The sequence below is a fragment of the Diabrotica undecimpunctata genome, chromosome 4, assembly GCF_040954645.1.
Source record: "Diabrotica undecimpunctata isolate CICGRU chromosome 4, icDiaUnde3, whole genome shotgun sequence".
NCBI lineage: Eukaryota > Metazoa > Arthropoda > Insecta > Coleoptera > Chrysomelidae > Diabrotica > Diabrotica undecimpunctata.
The window spans coordinates 131,511,918-131,534,289 of record NC_092806.1 but is presented as its reverse complement, the minus strand read 5'-3'; the positions used below and the strand labels follow the sequence as shown (position 1 = coordinate 131,534,289).

Sequence of the window (22,372 nt, the reverse complement as noted above, 5' to 3'; positions counted from 1 at the left end):
AAAATAATATGTGTGGAGAGACGTAACACCAGGTCTACTGATTTCAAGTTCAATTTACTAATTTACTGAAACACTATATCGATCTACTAAAAAATATCTAAGATAATATCATGTGCAAAAAGTGATCTTTATATCAGTGTTCAATTATTAATTTTGAAAAAAAAATCTATTTATATATACATATTATATGTATATATATTATTCACCATATAGACAAAATTAAAAAAACTATTATTTATTTTAAAATAAACCAATTTACAATAGTTTATATATTTATCATTATTTTAAATTTATATTATACAGTAAAACCTCCATTAACCGAAATAATTGGGGGGGTAGGCCGTTTCGGATAACAAGAATTTCGGTTAAAAATAACATTGTTTTTTATAATATGCTTGATCAAAGTATTGGTATTAAAAAATACTATGAGTTGATTTCGTAATGTTTTCTAATAAGTAAATCCAAAATAAAGTAATAAAATTAAGGAAAATGAACAAGTTTAACATGCTTTTTTAAAGAAATCTGCTTTTTTCTTTTGCGTTTTCGTTTGACAACGATGTTTCTCTCTCCCTCCATCGTTAATTTGCAGAACGTCATGAGTTTGCCTTATTCGATTGTTCGACGAAACGTAAAGCAATCTGAAAAGGACAAAACTTTATGTAATGACAACAAAAATTAAGAATCTAGTCGTGTCCCTAACTAATTAGGCCTACTGTATAAAATTCTTTCCTCTAAAGCTGCCTGTTGCCTCTTGGGTCGTCATCTTCGTCATTTGATATGCTCAGGTTGTCTTGATAAAGAACCATATCAATGATGTCCTGGTCGACACGTTCTGAGTCATCAGCTGCTAACCAGTCACGTATCTCTTCTTAGTTAATTTCGTCATGTCCCGGCAAATTTTTAATGAAAGGTTTAATTTCTTCTGTCGTTTTCTTACCATTTTCTTCTTCAGGATCGTCAATCAAAATCTTATCAAAAAGTTTTGTTCCAGCATTTTTCCAAAGTTGAAGATTTGATCTTGGCCCACGACTCAGCTCACCAATAAAAATGTTTTATTGTTAAAGATTTGAGAATTTCGGGAACACTTTTGGATTAATTCGTCTCCTGTAATAACAGATGTCTTAAGAATGCTTCTCTATAATGTCTCTATGACTCCCTTGTCTAACGGCTGGATTAAGCTTGTGACATTCGGTGGCAAAAATCTGACAATTGTCACCATTTTGTAGATTTTGAGGGTGAGGGCGCATTGTCAACAAGCAACAATGCTTTGATGAGAAGGTTTTTTTTATTTTAAAAAGGATTTTACACTTGAGACGAATTCATTTTCAAACCATTCTAAAAATAAAGTGGTCGATATCCATGAACTTTTTTGGCTTCTATACCTTAAAATGCCTTTTCGAAAATATCTTTTAGAGCTCTTGGTTTTTGTGATTTCCCAACACATATAGACATCAATTGGTGAGTGAAATTAACGGAATTGTTTACGTTTTGCGACAAACATTTACTTTTTATTGACGAAATTATTGAAACTGTCAGCCGTTTCGGTTAAACGATGTTTCGGTTAAGGGAGGTTTTACTGTATTACATATTACAACTGCTACTATGACTGCTTATGAGATTGAAAATTCTAGAATTCATGTGCCACAAACACTGTGAAGAGTAAATTCTAATTTATATAATACCACACCAACATCCATATTTACTTGACCTGATAAATGTTCAGTGTGCACTCTCACATGTTTTCAAATTACTTTTAGTAATAAACTGTTTTAAACAAATTTCAAACTTGTGAAATTTTCCCCCAGCTCATGCTCACGTGTTTCTTTTTAATCACTTGCAGTAATAAACTGCTCTCAAATTACTTGCATCACTAAACTGTTTTGAACAAATTTCACACTTGTAGGGTTTTTCTCCAGTATGTGTTCCCAAATGTCTTTTCAAATCACTTGTAGTAATACACTGCTTTAAACAAATTACACACTTGCATGGTTTTTCTCCAGTGTGTACTCTTAAATCACTTGCAGTAATAAACGGCTTTAAACAAGTTTCACACTTGTGAAGGTTTTCTCCAGTATGTGTTTTTCTCCAGTGCATGTTCATAAATGTATTTTTAGAGTACTTATATTAACACACTACTTTAAACAACTTTCACACTTATATGGTTATTCTCCAGTGTGCACTCTCAAATGTTTTTTCAAACTACTTGCTTCACTAAACTGTTTAAAACAAATTTCACATTTGAATGGTTTTTCTCCTGTGTGTCTTCTCAAATGTGTTTTCAAATTACTTGCTTGACTAAACTGTTTAAAACAAATTTTACACTTGTGAAGTTTTTCTCCAGTATGTATTCTCAAATGTTTTTTTAAATTACTTGTAGTAATAAACTGTTTTAAACAAGTTTCACACTTATGAGGCTTTTCTCCAGTGTGCACCATTAAATGTTTTTTTAAACCACCTGCTTCACTAAATTGTTTAAAACAAATTTCACACTTGTATGGTTTTTCTCCAGTGTGCACTCTCAAATGTGTTTTCAAACTACCTGCTTCACGAAACTGTTTAAAACAAATTTCACATTTGAATGGTTTTTCTCCTGTGTGTCTTCTCAAATGTCTTTTTAAATCACTTGTAGTAATAAACTGTTTTAAACAAGTTTCACACTTATGAGGCTTTTCTCCAGTGTGTATTCTCAGGTGAATTTTCAAAGCACTCATATTAATAAACTGCTTTAAACAAATTTCACAATTGTATGGTTTTTCCCCAGTGTGCACCCTCAAATGTGTTTTCAAACTACCTGCTTCACGACACTGTTTAAAACAAATTTCACACTTGTGAAGTTTTTCTCCAGTATGTGTTTCTAAATGTCTTTTTAAAACACTTGAACTAGTGTACTGCTTTAAACAAATTTCACACTTATATGGTTTTTCTCCAGTGTGTACTCTCAAATGTGTTTTCAAACTCTTTGTTTCACTAAACTCTTTAAAACAAATTTCACACTTGTGAAGTTTTTCTCCAGTATGTATTCTCAAATGTGTTTTCAAATTACTTGCTTGACTAAACTGTTTAAAACAAATTTTACACTTGTGAAGTTTTTCTCCAGTATGTATTCTCAAATGTTTTTTTAAATCACCTTTAGTAATAAACTGTTTTAAACAAATTTCACACTTATATGGTTTTTCTCCAGTGTGCACTCTTAAATGTGTTTTAAAACTACTTGCTACACTAAACTGTTTAAAACAAATTTCACACTTGTGAAGTTTTTCTCCAGTATGTATTCTCAAATGTCTTTTTAAATCACTTGTAGTAATAAACTGTTTTAAACAAGTTTCACACTTATGAGGCTTTTCTCCAGCATGCCACTTCAAATGTTTTTTCAAATAACTTGTTCTGGAAAACTGCTTAAAACAAATTTCACACTTGTACGGCTTTTCTCCAGTGTGCAGCATTAAATGTTTTTTTAAACCACCTGCTTCACTAAATTGTTTAAAACAAATTTCACAATTGTATGGTTTTTCTCCAGTGTGTATTCTCAAATGTACTTTCAAATCATCAGTGTGTTCTCTCAAATGTACTTTCAAATCATGCATAGTAATAAAATGCTTTAAACAAATTTCACACTTATAAGGTTTTTCTCCAGTGTGCACCTTCAAATGTTTTTTCAAACCACTTGCATCACTAAACTGTTTAAAACAAATTTCACATTTGGAAGGTCTCTGTCCAGTCCGAACTTTCATATTTTTATTTAATAATTTTCCTTCAGCATGTTGACAAGTATATGTTCCTTTACGAGACGAAAGTAACATTTCCATAATTTTCATTTTGTTTTCCTCCTGAGGGCAACCTAAAATACAAACCAACTATAAACATTTTACTGGAACAGAAAAAATATTGCAGAAATAAAGGAATATAATAGTAGTATATATAGGGTTCAGTGGGGGAATACCCGTTGCTTTAAAATTCGTGTATTGTCCTGTTCTGGCACGATATAAATGGAATGTTGGTTGCCTATAACATATTTGCCTACCCTCATTACGGTGAAGTTATTTTATCCCTGGTTGTGGTTTTGAGCTAAAACGTTGGAGATTCTATAATATCAGCGTAAAGTATTTTTGAAGGTGAGTTTATCATCTTTAAAATGTTCCTTAGGGCCGATACTTTCAGTTCTGATTAAACCCCGATTAGACCAATTTTGTTAGCCAGTTAACTTTAATCAGACAAAAGTAGTATAATTAACAGCCGTTTACAGATAATCAAGACATTCTAACCTTAAATTTATAAAATAAAATATTATATTTTCGTTTTGTTTTGCGTGTCAGTGTTTGAACTATTATTTTAATTTATTTTTGGCAAAATCTACATTTTATATCAACAAAATAGACCTTAACGAATTTAAGGAACATTTTGATGATAATGAAAGAATAACATACTTTTTAAATAACGGCCGAACCTATATACAAGAACGAGAAAATTATATGGAAGAATTTGATGATAATGAATTTTTGTTAAGATTTCGTTTCCATAAAAATACAGTGAGACAATTCATACAATAGGTGGGTCCTGCTTTACGACATACAAATCTTCAGCAAGTATACATTACCTTCCTTTCATTGAAACATATTTAGTAAATTTTTTTTATATGTATAGTAACAGTAAAAATCTTTTTGTTTTAGGTACCATTGGCTTGATATCACAGCATAAGTTTTAATAACTTAACGAATTTATGCTACAGGCTGTTTTTATATAGTTATGGTTAGCAAATGGATGTTGTTGATATTGATATAGAGGAAGTTGACACAGAAGATATTCCGTTTATAAATACTATTCTATAAATAACAATAAAATTTCAACCATAAATATTCCAACCTTTGTTTTATTATGTTGGATCAGTTTGTATTATTAATACACTTTATGTTAAACATCTGTTGAGTTCAATATTCTAATTTTGAATCAGGAACTTTAACTAATTCTAAAACTTTCCACAATGTCTGAAATATGATATTTGTATACATGAAAATGTATTAAATTTATATCTTACTATCTTTTTTAACAATAAAAATAAGAATCCCAAATTATAAACACACAATATCAAAACTCAATTAAAATATTTCACAATAATAATGGTTCAAACACTCAAATATGAAACAGTATAAGCATAAAGGTAAAACCATAAATGAAGACTGATAAGTAATTAAGTGATGATGAGTATACCTCAACAGTGGCTTTAAAATTTAATTCCAATCACTTGAAAAGCAAATGATTTAATTTTACTTTACTGGACTTTTGGCTGTAGGTAAAAGCTAAATCGACTTTATATTTCCATACCTAAAAATCATGGTATAATCTATGACTTCTTTTTGTGATACCCTGTATAACATAAACAGCATATCCAATCTCTATAATTCATTAAACATTTAAAATCTACTATAAGTAATTATTGTATATGTATTGGTATTCTTTAACCTTTCATTGAAAAACAAACTTCCTCAACATACAATATTAATTTGTTATGTTACTGTATTAATCAGTGTATTTACTTACATTCTTCAATTGTTGTTTGCTTTTCTTCAAATAGTATAAATTTATCTTTACTTTCTACTTCAGTGTTTACAGTGATTTCATTTAAGTCTAAATAATCAAATGCTTGGTAAGTAGTTTCTGTCTTGGGTTCTTCCTTAATTTCAATTTTGAAGACATCCAAAGGACCAACACAAGTGTCATTATCTATTTCTATTTTACAAGTTTTCTCACTAACTTCTTGTTTTATTTCCATATTATTAAATTTGAGATTTTATTAACAAACAATTGTAGTTTTGTGTTTACATCCAAAAAGCAAAATCAGATTAATTAATAATGAAAAAATGAAATGAGGAAAGTATAAACTGAAGATAGTCGCAAATGTCAATCCTGGAACAACAATATTCGGTTTGACAGTTTTGCCATGTTTTTGTAATGTATATGTTGTATGCTTCAAAAAAAACTTTTCATCATTCGCCATGTTTTTTGGTAGACAGATTTAACAATCAGACCTATTCTATAACTTTCGCTAAATCGAATAGAAATGGCTTAGTCGAATCGGAATCTTTGAAAATCGTAATGTTCGACATCTACTGCTACTTAAATCGGTATTCTGTAAATCAAATAGAAGTACAGACAGATCGAAAACAACAATTCCGATCTCACTCGGTTTAGTATCGATGGCAACCTCGCAATTCGCTCGTGACGAGCGACAATTTGACAGTCTAACCTGAAATATTTGTTTACGTTTTTTCGGTTTGGTTAATTTCATATTTACCAATTTGTTAGTGGTTTTTCACGTGCCCATAGTTATTTACCGTTAGATTTTTCAGTCGAGTACTATTGAAATGGCTACTCCAAGTAAAAAAAGACATCTCCGGAACAATTAAACCACATGGTGGAGTTTGTTACCCAAAATAAAATTTTAGTTCATGGGAAAACAAAACCCTCAGAGGCATCCAACAAAATAGTTGAGAAGTTGTGGGACGAACTCACATTAAATTTAAATAGTATGGGTTGTGGTCCCAGTAAAAATAAACAGCAGTGGAAAAAGGTAATTAGTTAGGTCTGTTTTTATAAATCCCATATTTTAATTTTTTTTTTGTTTTTAGACATTTATTGACTGGAAAAGACACACAAAAAAAAAGGCCCGGGAGGCCATCCGATGCCAAAACAAAACAGGTGGGGGTGATGCAGTGCCAAAAAAGTTGACACCTGCCGAAGAAAAATTAATGGCAGCAATTTCTTTCATATCAGTAACGGGAACAGATGTAGTTGAATTAGGTCTAAGTGAGGATATAATAGTGGAGGATCTTGCTACCTGGAGGTAGCTACCAGCTACCATAAAGATGATACCAGCATTGTAGTACCACAAGTGATTCAAACACAAAAACAAGAACCAATGGGGTATGTGGCTTAACATACTCCATTGGTTCCACCATACTCCAACTACAACATGGAAACTTCTGTTCAAAAAAAGACCATTAAAGGTAAGCTGCACAATAACCATACAGTTTAGTTAAGTAGAAAAGTTGTTACAAAATATTTTTTGCTTTTCAGATAAGTCATCTAATTTACAAAGGGCAGCGGAATACTATATGACAGGTCAAAAGCAGACTGCTGAAATTTTAAATAAACTGTTGGATACAGCAGCTAAGTCTGAGGGTGACAATCAGTTTAGAGAGAAGCAGCTGCATTTAAAAGAATTGGAACTGAATATACGCTTACTAGAAGCGAAAAATAAAGCAAAAGAATTGCAGTTAAAGGAAAGAGAGATCATAATTAAGGAACGAGAATTAAATCTTGAAGGTCTAGATATAGAAAATGATTCTTTCAATAAGCATTTTACAATGCAATTATAGATTAATATAATTTTTAATTAGTATCTATTTTTGTATTTTTTTTGTATATTAATTTTTTTATGTATAACAATAATTTTAAACTTTAAGGATTTCAATACCCTTAGTGTTTGGTTATAGGTTAATTAAAATAAAAACAACTACATATTTAATTTTTAACTCCCCGGTATTTAACATTTTACTGTTTAACTAGTCTGCAACTTTAGTAGTCTTTGTGTTGTGGCTGTATTGGGTCTTGTTTCTAATGAATATATATGTCATTATTGGTTGTAAACTAGCTTTATAAATTCTTGACTTCATCTAAGTGTTAATATGTAGGTTTCGCTATAGTGTTATTAAAACATCCTGCCAGTCTATTTGATTTCTCACTTCTTTGTCCAGGTCTCCATAGCTTGACACTGTAATTCAAAGGTATTTTGTTTCCATTACTTGTTCAATACTAATATCATCAGTTTCTATTTTACATCTGATTGGTTCTTGACTGATTACTATTGCTTTAGTTTTCTGAGATGAAATTGTCATATTGAATTATCTTGCTTTTATGTTGAATCTGTGGACTAATCTTTGCAGACTATCTTCATCATGGACTATCAGTATTGTGTCACCTAGGAGCATTTTTTACTCCTTTGTTTCCTGTTCTCTATCCTCTTTCTTTGTTGACGATTTTGAATATTTCATCCATGATTAAATTGAAGAGCATAGGACTCCATGAGTCTTCTTGACTTATTCCGCTGCCTATGTCTAGGATCTGTAAGTTGTTCATCTATTATGACTTCCTTTTGTTGTTTTGGTAGATGTTTCTAGGGAGTCTTTGCTATTATACAGAAGACGGATTACATTTTTGAGTCTTACTCTGTGAAAGTCAATCAGACATAGAAATGTTGGTGATTTCTCAGTAATTTGTTTTATGACGAATATTGCATCTGTACACTATCTTCCAGTATGAAAACTCTGTTGTTCATCTACTAGACTTATCCTCTGATTCATTAGTTCTTGTAGAATTCTAGTTGTAAGTTTTAGGGTAAAATTAAACAAGTTGATAACTCTGTAGTTTTTTGGCTGTTTTTTGAATAGTAGAATTAGTTTGCTCGTTCTCCATTCTTCTGGTATTTTATTGTTTTATGATTTTGTTAACTATTGTTTTGTCATTGCTGCTCCACACTATTTCAGTAATTACTTTGGTATTCTGTCCTTACCTGCAGCTTTTCAGGTGTTTTTCAAACTTTCTGTGTACTATATTAACAGCTTCATTTGTTGTAATTTCTGGTGTTTCCGGTTCTAGCGTCATTTGTTCTTTCTCTGCATAGAGCTTTTTTAGATAGTCAATCAATGTATCTTTTGCTATGTGTTTTCATTCCATTAGTTCCTTTTACCCTCTGTTCTTTAACCTCTTATAACGTGCCATATTTCCTTTTGCAGACCATATAAATCATGTTCCATTTCTTTCGAAAAGCTTTCCCAGTGATCATTTTTTATTCTTCTTACAAGTGAATTTGTTTCATTTCTTATTGCCTTATAATTATTGTATACCTCTTGTGCCTTAGTGGACATGTATTTTAGGTGATCTTTTTTCTTTTCTTTCCATATTTCCTTCACTTCTATACAAAACCTTGGAGTTCTTCGCCTTTGGAGCGATTTAGTTTGAGGTGAGTTTTGCCCTATATCTGGCAACTAAATGTTTGTTTATTGCGATTTGTAATGTATCAAATGGTTTTCTGTAAATAAAAGAATGTTTAATGTTGTGTTGTTTATTCATTTTTCAATAATATCTAGGATTTAACGTTATATATTAATTAAAATAATTTCTTATTAATTGGTTTCGAATTCTGCGGCCAGCATCCAATCTATCATCTAGTGGCACTGTAACAAAAATAAAATTTCAATGTTGTCCACAATTTTTCTATCTATACATTTTGGTAGATTATTTTCAGTGTTTCAAATGATTATTGAAAAAGATATGCAAGACTTTATTATGCTAGGTCACTGCTTACTAGTTTAAATAAAATACAAATAGACTTACAATTATTTTCTGGTACATTTTCCTTCATGTCATTTATAATCTGATCTTCTTCTGGTTCAATATTGTGAGCAACAAGAATATTGTGTAATACACAGCAAGCATTTATTATTTCAGCAGCTTTAACAGGACTGTAGTGTAGAACTCTATGTTTTAACAGACAACGAAATCTCATTTTTAATACTCCATTGCACCGTTCAATACAGTTTCTTACTGAACTATGTACAACAGTATATCGTCCTTCTGGAGTATTTTGTTGGGCACCTTCTATTGGTGTTAGTAACCATGGCTGTAAAGGATAGCCAGAATCACCTAGAAATTTAATGTGTAATATATTTAAGGCAACTGAACCAACCAACCAACCTAATAACCAGAATCCTCGTTCTCCATCATCATATGTTTGTTCCATATGATGAAAAATATTAGACATGGTCCATATAGCGGAGTCATGCGTGGATCCAGGATATCTTGAATTACAATTTAAAATTTTCAAATTTGAATCACATATCTAAAAAATAAGTTGCTAGTGAAAGTTAAAGTTTAAAACATACCAGTTGGCAATTTATACTGTGATATCCCTTTCTGTTGAGGTATGCAATACCTGGATGTACAGGGTGATCTAGAGGAGGTGCAACAATTGCAATGTGTGTGCAATCAATGCACCCTACTACTCCCGGGAAGTTAAATTTATTCATAAATCTAAAATTTTAAGCACATTTTAAAAAAGCCATATTAATAGGTTCAAAATTATTTACCCTTGTGTTAAGAAACGTTTTTCTTCTATCGTACTGGGAAACTTTATGTATCGCCGACCAATGTGATTTGACAGTATTTCACTTATACTGTTTATGCACCGACTAACCATTGGCTGGCTCATACCCAACAAAAAGTCTTGGCCAACAGCTTTTTGATAATCTCCTTGGGCATAAAAATGTAAAGCGCATAAAACCTGAAAATACCTTATTTAAAATTATGAAACTATGTATTTTAGTGTGTTTGTAAATTTATTTGAGATTGATTTACCTTCAAATAATTTGGCACAGCTGTTATTCTGATCTGTCCAGCCAAAAAAGGTTCTATTTCATTAATAAGGTCCATGGCTATTTCCTTTGGTAGACGGTACAGACCTTTAAATATTTGTTCAGGGATTTCAAAGGGATTACTTGCATCCCTAAGGGTGCGCCTCTGAAGGTTGAATATTTGGCTAAAAAGACAGAAAACAGTTACCTACATAAGAAACTAAGTATAAAAAGAATTTGAACAAAACGATTATATATATCACATTTTGTAGCGCGTTAAATGTGCTACTTACCTTTGCAATTCTTCCCCAATTTCAATTCCAAGATCGATGCCGAAATTTAATTGTAAATCCATAATGAAACTCAATTTTAATTCAAATATAAAAATAAAATTTGAAGTTTTAGCAAATCAAATTTCGATATCGAAAAGTCATTTCGACAGAATAAACGCTGTCGAAATCAATTTCGATTTACGATTTCGATTGTAGAAATGAAAAAAGTTATGGAATATCATTTAGGATCATTTCTATTCGACTTGACAATTTCGATTCGATTTTACTCATTTCTATCATCGAAATGAGTTACGGAATAGGTCTGAATGACTTATAATAAATATCATACGTCATATGCACTTGTTTATCATTTGGTTATAGAGAAATATTTTTTAGTTGATTGGTTATATACTAAAATTTTTTACTCATAAAAAAGTCGTAATCGATAAAGACATGAGAAATATGGGGGTACGTGCTTGGCAGAGGAAGGCGATGAATAGGGGACGACTGGAGAGAAATTCTTGAGGAGGCTAGAACCCACGCCGGGTTGTTAAGCCAGAATGATAAGATGAAGAGGTCTTCCGCATAGCTCAGAACATAATCCCTTTCGTTGCTAAGTCTAACTATCAAAGCATTAATGACCCGATTCTACAAGAGAGAAGACAAAACTCCCACATGTATGTGCTGACACTGTATCACCCAGTAACGTTGTGTATATCACACTTTTCCTCAGCATGCTGTGTATCCATATGCAGCTTTTTTCGACTATTTCTTTTAGACGAATCACCCTTGTCATTGCTTCGTAGGTGTTGTCGAATGCTCCTTCCTTATAGAGAAATTCACCCAACATCACCGCTTGGTTTTCCAGAACATACTCCACCCTCTGTAAGAGATGGTACAGTGCCGTTTCTATAGAGACTCATAGTTGAGCAACCATGATTCTCCTTCTTTTCCTATGTATTTCAATATTTCTGGTGCCATGTGATCCGCTCCACCTGCTTTTACAATTTTCAAATTTACTAAGGCTTCTCTAAATTCTTCTGTATTTATTTCATCATTTTCGTTTGTTGGTGAGATTTTGTCGTCTCTCTCGCTTTTATATCCCCCATTACTTAGTTTAAATTTATTTTCATTGTTTCTGTCATATTGTTATTATTTGGTCTTTTAATCATCATATTTCTTTTCATTTTCCCTTCAAATATTTTATTTTATTCTAGGATATTCTATTATTTTTGCAATAACCTTGACTGTTGTATATTTAAGAATTAAGTTTTATGTTTAGAGTAGAATCTAAGTTGTATTTTAGACATTACTGTTTGTGTTAGTCTGTATGCAGCTTAAGATCATGAACTTTAGTGTGTAGACAGCTTAAGCTGACAGCTGACAGAGAACAATGATGGCCGCTAGTTAGAGCCCGTAATGTAAGTTTATATGTTTTAAAAAAAAGAAAATAAAGTTCTCCAGAATAGTTATTTTTATAATATCCACCACCAACGAAATAAAACATGGTATCAAGTGTGTTTTAACGTGCTTGTAAGTGGCGATTCGTAGCAGAAAGTGTGTGAATACGAGAAATACGAAGGGGCGTTTATCCACTCTAGTTTTTGGAAAACCTCTAGGAAATTGATAAAATGGAGTGCAGGGCACCAGAAACATTTGATGTAAGCGATCCAACCAAATGGCCGCGATGGAAACAAAGGTTTGAAATATATCTCCTAGCAGCAGGAAAGGATTCAGCACAGGAAAAAATTAAAATTGCATTACTGTTACACAGTTTGGGGGAATCATGTTTAGATGTATATAATACTTTTCCCAAAGACAAGAAAACCAGTCTGGAGGATGTACTCAATAATTTTGATGAATATTTTCTCCCAAAAAGAAATGTGACAATGGAAACATTCAAATTTAATAATATTACACAAAAGGAGGATCAAACTGTGGATGCATTTGTTACAGAACTTAAAAATCAAGCTGATAATTGTAGTTTTTTATGCCAGAGTGATGAATGCAAAACATCTTATAGTGAACGCATGATAAAAGACCGAGTTGTTTTGGGTGTACATGATAAACAAGTACAACAAAAGTTGTTAAGAGAGCCTGATATGACATTACAACAAATACAAATAAGTCAATAGAAGTGACAAAACAACATATAAAACTATTAGCAGATGATGATTCTACAGAGGTTAATGTCTTAAGAAAAATCAAATGCCGAAGGTGTGATATGGAACATCCTATCCGATAATGTCCAGCCTTTAATAAAACATGTTCAGTGTGCCAAAGAAGAGGACATTTTGCAAAGATGTGTTTTTGGAAAGATAAAAACATATCACAAAATCAAGCCAGGAAAGTTGAGGTTGTAAATGAAATGGCAGTGAAATGATAAAGCAAAACCTACGATATAAGGTTTTAATCAACATAAATTGTACATATAATGTTAACAAAAACAATAGAAATTAATATGGCAGTGACAGTGACTTCTTTCAAACACTGACAGCATAAAGTTGCCTACAATATTAGAAGTCTACAGCCAAAGCAATACTAAGGAGGTTAATATCACATCATTCTCCCACACTATAATCTTCCAAATACCGTGGTAAATGACGAATTCTTTCAGATCTTCTAGCTAGTGCTGAAGGAGACGATAAGCTCTGTTCAAAACTCATTGGGGGTTCTTCAAGAAGTAATGAATCCGGTGGAGGGGGAGATGTAGATGTATCTGCCAGGGGCTGCATGTTTTGCGTGGTTGTATTGGATGAGGAATCATTAAGACTCGAATGTAACTCATGTGGGTCTTCTACGAACACTGATTCTTGACCTGGTATATCTAGTATTTCGCCTTCACCTCGTCCACACGGAGCCAGATGACGATTAGACACTGTGGTCTCCCGTCCGTCTTTCAGTTTAACAAAAGAGTATTCAGGATTTGCCTCTATTACCTCCACTTCCTCTACGATAGGCTGGTACTTGTTCTTCCGATCGAACCTTTTCATCAAGACATGCCCAGATTCTGCTAGCCATGACGGTATTGTATTCCCATTTGGAGATCGACGTGTGTGCACGAACATCCTTTCATGCGGCGTACAGTTAGTTGCGGTACACAACAGTGAACGAATGGAATGCAGCACGACAGGTAGGTATTGTTCCCAATTCTCAATAGGTGCTTCATGTGATTCACAGGCCAGTTGAATAGCTTTCCAGACAGTAGAATTCAACTTCTCCACTTGACCATTTCCTTGAGGATTATAAGCAGTAGTTCTACTTGTTGCGATTCCTCTGGCGTTGAGAAACTCTTTGATTTCAGCTGACAGAAATTGAGCCCCCCTATCCGAATGAATGTATGCAGGCATTCCAAACATCATGAATAAGTTATTTAAATTCTTGATTACTGTTTTGGCACTAATGTCACTGCATGGGAAAGCAAATGGGAATCTGGAATACTCATCTATTACCGTAAGAATATAATGATTATTGGTATTCGAAGGCACTGGTCCTTTAAAGTCAATACTAAGGCGTTCGAAGGGAGATGTGGCTTTTATAAGCTTTGGAAAAAACCCCTCATTCTTAAAGTATCTCGGCTTAATTTTAGCACATACCCCACAGTCACGAGTCATAGTCTTGACTTCATTGAGAGAGAAAGGCAAATTCTTTGATTTTATCCAATGAAACATACGTGTTACCCCTGGATGACAAAGTGCAGTGTGAAGTGACTTGAGTTTTGATGCACCTGCCGCCGTGGTAGTAGCACAAGAGCAGATGCGCGATAAAGCATCCGCTGCTTGGTTGTCTTTTCCTGGTCGATACACAATGTCATATTTATAAGGTGCCAATTCAAGTCGCCATCTTTGTATTTTCTCATTTTTAATCTTGCTGGAATGCTTCGTGTTGAACATAAATGTTACAGACTTTTGATCAGTAATGATTGTGAAAGGCTTTCCTATAAGAAAATGGCGCCACTTCTTTAGAGATTCAACAATAGCATATGCTTCTTTCTCCACAGCAGAATGGTTCAGCTCACTATGTTAAGTGATCTTGAAAAGAAAGCAACGGGTCTGGAATCCTGACTCAAGGTAGCAGCAATTGAGTGTTCTGAAGCATCAGTTTCAACAACAAATGGCATATTTTCGTTGATAGCGTGAACAGATGACTTTGCAACTATAGATTTCAGATTTTCAAAACAAGATAAAGCATCTTCGTTCAATGGAAAATTGTTGACATGAGCTAATGTGTGGACCCTTTCGGAAAATTTGGGAATCCATTTTGAATAATGGGCAAACATACCTAATACCCTTCTGAGAGATGCAGTGTCATTCGGTGGAGGCATTTTTAATAAGGGTTGTAGTCTACTAGCATCGGGCTTTATGACATGGTTTGGTCCTATAGTATAACCAAGTAAGTTTATTACTGTTTGATTGAATTTGCTCTTGGTTTTGTTTAGTGTCAAGCTATATTTGTCTGTGGCCTTCAGAAAGTTCTCAAGATTTTTGTCATGTTCTACCTTCGTCTTACCACAAACAGTTATATCATCAAGATAGGCATATGTCCCTTCAAGATTTTCTGTGCGTATGAGCCAGTCGATTGTTCTTTGGAAACTGGTAACACCAAACGGAATGCAAACAAAATTGGTACAGTTTCCCAGCGGCTTCAAAAGCTGTGTACATCTTTTCATGTGGAAGTATTGGAACCTGATGGTATGCACTTTGGAAATCTATTGCACTAAAGACAGTGAATTGTGATACATTGGAAACCATTTCCTCGATATTTGGCAGCGGATAGGCATCAAGTTGAGTGAATCGATTAATTGTTTGAGAATAATCAATGACAAGCCGCTTCTTGTGAGTTTCGTTTTTGGTGATAAGCACTTGCGCTCTCCAAGGGGACTGACTTTCTTCAATAATGCCATCATTTAAAAGCTTCTTTACCTCATTTTTAATAAAAATCTGATCTTCAGCACTATACCGGCGCGATTTTACTGCGATAGGTTTACAATTTGAAGTCAGGTTACAAAATAAAGGAACTGCAGGTACTGAGGCTTCAACTACACTACATACCTTGAATACTTCTTTAGGTCCTCCAAATTCAAACTCTAGACTTGAGTGGTTAGATAGAACATCATGACCAATTATAATATCAGCACAGAGATTTTTAACTATAAGTAAATTAATGTTGTCGTAGGAGTGGTCACCAATTTTAATATTTTGAGTAGTCCCACCTTTAACTTCAGAGGTGTGTGATAATGAGGCCATAGAAACAGTCTGAATACAAGGCTTCCTAGGGAGTTTGCACAGGTTAGCAAAGTCTTCATTAATAAAACTGACAGAGCTACCAGTATCTATAAGGGCATCAGCACGAAGACCTTTTATAGATGCAGGCACTATAGCTTTTTTCAATGAAGCAGGATTAGCAGCAATAATGCAGGCTGTGCAGTTTTCATAGCCTTCAAATACGTTGGCAGATGCACTAGTGCTCTTGGAGCGGCAAACCTTTGCAAAGTGTCCCTTTTTATTACAGGATTTGCAAATAGATTCTCGAGCGGAACAGTTCTTCCTTGAATGTATTGGCCCACCACAGAAAAAACATTTGTGTCCTGACCTAGAAGAGTTAGTAGAGTTGGTAGCAGCTGTCACAGTGACACATTCAGAATTTGTTGGAGAGCTCTGTGACTCAAATTGATAGTTACCAGGTAGCGCACTAAGTGTCGAATGTTGATTTGAATAAACTTGAGAGTTGAGTTCTGCCATTTCCATTGAAATAGCTATATTGTAAGTTTCTTCTAAAGTTAGTGTTAAACTCTCTAACAGTCTCGATCGTATCTTTGTGGATGTCATTCCAGCGATAAAAGCTCCACGGATTGTATCATTTTTATTAGTATCAGCATCTACAGCAGTAAAATTGCAGTCTTTTGCTAACTGTTTTAAAGATTGCATGTAAGAATCGATAGACTCATCTGCCTGTTGTCGTCTAGTGGTTAGTATGTGACGAGCATGAATAGTATTGTTTGGTTTGATGTATATTTTGTCAAGAGTTTGAATGGATTCGTTGTAAGTGTTACAATCACTTATATATGTATATACTCGTGGCGAAATATGATTTATTAACAGTTGTAGCTTAGTATCATTAATATCTAGGGGTGGTACAGCAGCACTATCAGCAGAAACAGCGGGAGTGACAATATGGGCAGCTAAAAAGTTCATAAAAGTTCTTTTCCAATGGTCCCATTCCTTTGCTGTTGATTTCACAGATGGATCCCCGTCGAACCTCTCGGGTCTTAGATACTTCTCCATTTATGTTGATTAAATTGAAATGATAAAGCAAAACCTACGATATAAGGTTTTAATCAACATAAATTGTACATATAATGTTAACAAAAACAATAGAAATTAATATGGCAGTGACAGTGACTTCTTTCAAACACTGACAGCATAAAGTTGCCTACAATATTAGAAGTCTACAGCCAAAGCAATACTAAGGAGGTTAATATCACATCAGGCAGCAACTGCACAAACAAGTGGAAACTGTAAGTAATGAAGATCACCTTTCTCATGAGGATCATGTTTTTGTTTGGGAAAGCAAACAATCTAATAAAATTTCAAGTTGGTATGAAAGCGTTAGAATTATTGATAAGAATATTGTATTTAAGCTTGACTCGGGGGCTGAGTCAAGCATTTTGCCATTAAAATATTTTAAATTGGTGGGGCTAGATCAAAAAGATATAACCCCATCATCAATAACAATTGTCTCATATGGAGATTTTAAATCGAAGCCTTTAGGTTATGCTACTTTAAAATGTTATTATAAAAATCAAGTTAAAGATGTTCAGTTTCTTATTGTAGATCTAAATACAGAACCTCTTTTAGGATTATCAGATTGTATTGAATTTAATATGATTTCACGTATAAATACAGTGCAGAATAAGTTATTTCATTCAAATATTACTTTGCCAAAAAATATTAATGAATTACATAAAATGTTTCCAGAAGTTTTTGAGGGATTAGGTTGCATTCCAGGCATGGTTGACATTAAGTTAAAACCTGATGCAAAGCCAGTTATTCAGGCACAAAGGAGGGTACCATTAGCGTTACATAATCAATTAAAAGTTGCACTTAATGATCTGGAACAAAAAAATATTATATCAAGAGTAGAATATCCTACTGATTGGGTTAATTCTTTGATGATAGTTGAAAAACCTAATGGTAAACTACGACTGTGCTTGGATCCTAAACCTTTAAATCTTTACATTTGTAGGGAAATCTATAGTATTCCAACATGTGACCAGCTTCTTAGCCAGCTGGATGGTAAAACTACATTTTCAGTAATTGATATGAAGGATGGATTTTGGCAGCTACAATTAAGTAAAAAAAGTTCTGATTTGTGCACCTTCAATACACCATTTGGTAGGTACAAGTTTAACAGGGTTCCGTTTGGACTTAGCAGTATTCCTGAAATTTTTCAAAAAAAAATATGGAGGTTTTTGGGGATATTCCTAATGTTTACATATATTTTGATAATTTGATTTGTTGTGGTATGAATGAAAAAGAGCATGATGAAGCTTTTAAAAAAATTGTAGAAAGGGCCTTAAAATACAATATTAAATTTAATTTAGAAAAATGGCAATACAAGTTAAGTGAGGTAAATTTTTTGGGAACAAACATATCAAGTAATGGTATACAACCTTCTAAAAAAAATATTGAAGCTGTCATGGCTATTGAAAAGCCATTAAACAAAAAAGATTTGCTTAGAATACTAGGACTGTTTAAATTTTTTTCAAAATTTTTGCCAAACTTATCTCAATTAACTGCAAATATGAGAAATTTGACACGAAATGATGTAAAATTTCAGTGGAATGACTCTCACCAAAAAGAGTTGGATGCACTTAAGGCACTTATAACTAATAAACCAATTTTAAAACCTTTTGATGACAATAAACCTATATTAATTCAAACAGATTCTCTAGTAAAGGTATTGGTAGTGTGTTATTGCAAGATATGCATCCTGTAAGTTTTGCTTCTCGTTCAATGAATAGTTCTGAAATTCGATACGCTCAAATTGAGAAAGGACTTTTGGGCATAGTATTTGCGTGTGAGAAATTTCATTTCTGGATATATGGTCGTGAAATACTTGTTCACACAGACCATAAGCCATTAATTTCAATTTTTAAAAAGAATCTTGATGATGTATCTGCTCGTTTACAAAGAATGTTGTTAAAATTGTTAAAATATAACATTAAAGTTGAATATTTACCGGGGTCAAAAATGTATGTTGCAGATACTTTAAGCAGATCTTTTATAAAAACCGAAACTCCAATTGACAAAGAATTAGAATATACTGTTCATGCTCTTTCTCTGTCAGTACCAATGACAAAAGAAAAAAAGAATAGTTTTCAAAAGGCCATAGAAAATGATCCGGTTTTGACTCAAGTGAAAAAGTTTTGTTTATCAAACTGGCCTAAAAATCCTCATAAACTTGAACCTGATGTAAAATATTACTACAGTAAAACCTCCGTTAACCGAAATAATTGGGGGGGGAGGCCGTTTCGAATAACAAGAATTTCGGTTAAAAATAACATTGTTTTTTATAATATTCTTGATCAAAGTATTGGTATTAAAAAATACTATGAGTTGATTTCGTAATGTTTTCTAATAAGTAAATCCAAAATAAAGTAATAAAATTAAGGAAAATGAACAAGTTTAACATGCTTTTTTAAAGAAATCTGCTATTTTTTTTGCGTTTTCGTTTGAAAACAATGTTTCTCTCTCCCTCCATCGTTAATTTGCAGAACGTCATGAGTTTGCCTTATTCGATTGTTCGACGAAACGTAAAGCAATCTGAAAAGGACAAAACTTTATGTAATAACAACAAAAATTAAGAATCTAGTCGTGTCCCTAACTAATTAGGCCTACTGTATAAAATTCTTTCGTCTAAAGCATTGAAAATCTCGTCGACGGTCTTGTGCTGCCTGTTGCCTCTTGGGTCGTCATCTTCGGCATCTGATATGCTCAGGTTGTCTTGATAAAGAACCATATCAATGATGTCCTGGTCGATGAATTCTCGTTCTGAGTCATCAGCTGCTAACCAGTCACGTATCTCTTCTTAGTTGATTTCGTCATGTCCCGGCAAATTTTTAATGAAAGGTTTAATTTCTTCTGTCGTTTTCTTACCATTTTCTTCTTTAGGATCGTCAATCAAAATCTTATCAAAAAGTTTGTTCCAGCATTTTTCCAAAGTTGAAGATTTGATCTTGGGCCACGACTCAGCTCACCAATAAAAATGTTTTATTGTTAAAGATTTGAGAATTTCGGGAACACTTTTGGATTAATTCGTCTCCTGTAATAACATATGTCTTAAGAATGCTTCTCTATAATGTCTCTTGAATGTCTCTATGACTCCCTGGTCTAACGGCTGGATTAAGCTTGTGACATTCGGTGGCAAAAATCTGACAATTGTCACCATTTTGTAGATTTTGAAGGTGAGGGCGCATTGTCAACAAGCAACAATGCTTTGATGAGAACGTTTTTTGGTTTTAAAAAGGATTTTACACTTGAGACGAATTCATTTTCAAACCATTCTAAAAATAAAGTGGTTGACATCCATGAACTTTTTTGGCTTCTATACCTTAAAATGCCTTTTCGGAAATATCTTTTAGAGCTCTTGGTTTTTGTGATTTCCCAACACACATAGACATCAATTGGTGAGTGAAATTAACGGAATTGTTTACGTTTTGCGACAAACATTTACTTTTTATTGACGAAATTATTGAAACTGTCAGCCGTTTCGGTTAAACGATGTTTCGGTTAAAAAGGTTTCGGTTAAGGGAGGTTTTACTGTATAACCTTAAAGAACATATTCATTTGTCAGATAATTTGCTTTTCTTTGATAAAAAAATTATTATTCCTGCTCAACTGAGAAAAGAAATGCTGTGTCTAATACATGCTGCACATTTTGGTATACAAAAATCAAAACTAAGGGCTAGGGAAATAATGTACTGGCCAAAAATGTCAAAAGACATTGAATTTTATATTGAAAACTGTGAACCATGTCAGTTGAACAAACCTTTAAATCAAAAAGAAACGCTGATTAATCACAAGCAACCTGAAAGGAAATGGCAGTTTTTATTTTCAGATTTTTTAGAATTTAAGTCAAAAAGTTATCTTTTAATTGTTGATTTGTACTCTCACTGGATAGAGTTATTTCCTGTGAATGACAAAACTGCTAATACGGTTATAAGGTGTTGCAAAGAAACTTTTTCAAAATTTGGTATCCCAGATATATTTTTTGCAGATAATGTTCCTTTTAATAGTTTTTGTATGAAACAATTTGCTCGGGAATGGAATTTTGAATTAGAGTTCTCAAGTCCTGATCACCACCAATCAAACGGTTTTGCAGAAAAATATGTTCAGATATGTAAAAATATGCTAAAAAAAATTAGTAACATAAACGAGCTGCAAAACTGTTTGATGGAATACAGAAATACGCCTCTTACAGGTATAGGTTTCGCTCCCTCTCAATTATTGTTGAACCGTATTGTCAAAACAAAACTGCCGATTTCTTTTGAAAATTTAAAATCTAATATTGTTGATCCACAAGTAGTTTCAGAAAAATTAAAAGCAAATTCACAAAAAATGAAAGATCACTATGATAAAACAGCTAAAAACTTACCTACTCTTCAGAAAGGCGATAATGTGTTATTCCGGAAGAATAATTCATGGCAAAAAGGTAAAGTAGTTGATAGATATAATGAGAGGTCATATTTGTTAGTTGATACAAAAGGCCAACAATTCAGAAGAAATCGAAAGTTATTAAATAAAACCAACCTGCCAGTTACAGTTTCTGAGTCTTATTTTTCAAATTTATTATATGATGATGCTCCTAGTTCTAGTTTGATGTGCCATGTTGAAAATAATGAGACTGTAAATATGTCATCTGAGATGGAATCTGCTGATGAATTAGAAAACACAGTCATAGAAACACAAAATACCTCAACTGAAACAGCACAGAATGAGGACTCCAAAGATAATGCTAATTGCTGTGACAATCCTGTTGGTAATAATGAGGAACAGCCGTCCATCTCAGGTAACATATATCAAGTAACTGAGAGTAACATAGAGCTGGTGTTTGAGAGTGACTCAGAAACTGATAAAAATAGTGAAATAAACGAATACCCTTCCGACAGACGTAAAACTAAAAAACCAAATTATCTTAAGGACTTTTTCTTGTATTAATGTTTTTGTTAAAAAAAAAGCGTGTTGTATATTTAAGAATTAAGTTTTATGTTTAGAGTAGAATCTAAGTTGTATTTTAGACATTACTGTTTGTGTTAGTCTGTATGCAGCTTAAGATCATGAACTTTAGTGTGTAGACAGCTTAAGCTGACAGAGAACAATGATGGCCGCTAGTTAGAGCCCGTAATGTAAGTTTATATGTTAAAAAAAAGAAAATAAAGTTCTCCAGAATAGTTATTTTTATAATATCCACCACCAACGAAATAAAACACCTTCTTTTTATTTGTTGTAATATTTCTTTGTCTAATTCATTGTATGTTGTTTTTGGTTTTTTCAGTTGCAGAAGGCTTTTATTCACTGTTTCGGTAATAAGGTTATTCAAATCATCAATATCATTGGACTTTATCTGCTGCATGCTAACTTGATTTAATGCATGCGCTATCTTTTTATTAAATTCACTATTTTTGATTTCTTC

The 22,372-nt window shown here is 32.9% G+C and overlaps 3 protein-coding genes across 3 annotated transcripts; 1 reads left to right on the top strand and 2 right to left on the bottom strand.

The window, feature by feature from the left end:
* Positions 1-229: 229 nt before the first annotated feature.
* LOC140440048 (uncharacterized) lies at positions 230-5,899 on the bottom strand. The gene is made up of 2 exons (XM_072530294.1): positions 5,536-5,899; positions 230-3,838 (listed from the first exon to the last, which is right to left on the bottom strand). The coding sequence occupies exons 1-2, from the start codon at positions 5,765-5,767 to the stop codon at positions 2,163-2,165; spliced, it is 1,908 nt and encodes a 635-aa protein (XP_072386395.1). The 5' UTR covers positions 5,768-5,899; the 3' UTR covers positions 230-2,162.
* A 343-nt stretch (positions 5,900-6,242) lies between these two features.
* LOC140438402 (uncharacterized) lies at positions 6,243-9,033 on the top strand. The gene is made up of 3 exons (XM_072528081.1): positions 6,243-6,565; positions 6,624-7,001; positions 7,072-9,033. Exons 2-3 carry the CDS (start codon positions 6,968-6,970, stop codon positions 7,371-7,373), a joined length of 336 nt encoding a protein of 111 aa, XP_072384182.1. The 5' UTR covers positions 6,243-6,565; positions 6,624-6,967; the 3' UTR covers positions 7,374-9,033.
* Positions 9,034-15,225: 6,192 nt separating this feature from the next.
* LOC140438950 (uncharacterized) lies at positions 15,226-16,962 on the bottom strand. The gene has a single exon (XM_072528585.1). The coding sequence runs from the start codon at positions 16,960-16,962 to the stop codon at positions 15,226-15,228; it is 1,737 nt and encodes a 578-aa protein (XP_072384686.1).
* Between the last annotated feature and the right edge of the window lie 5,410 nt (positions 16,963-22,372).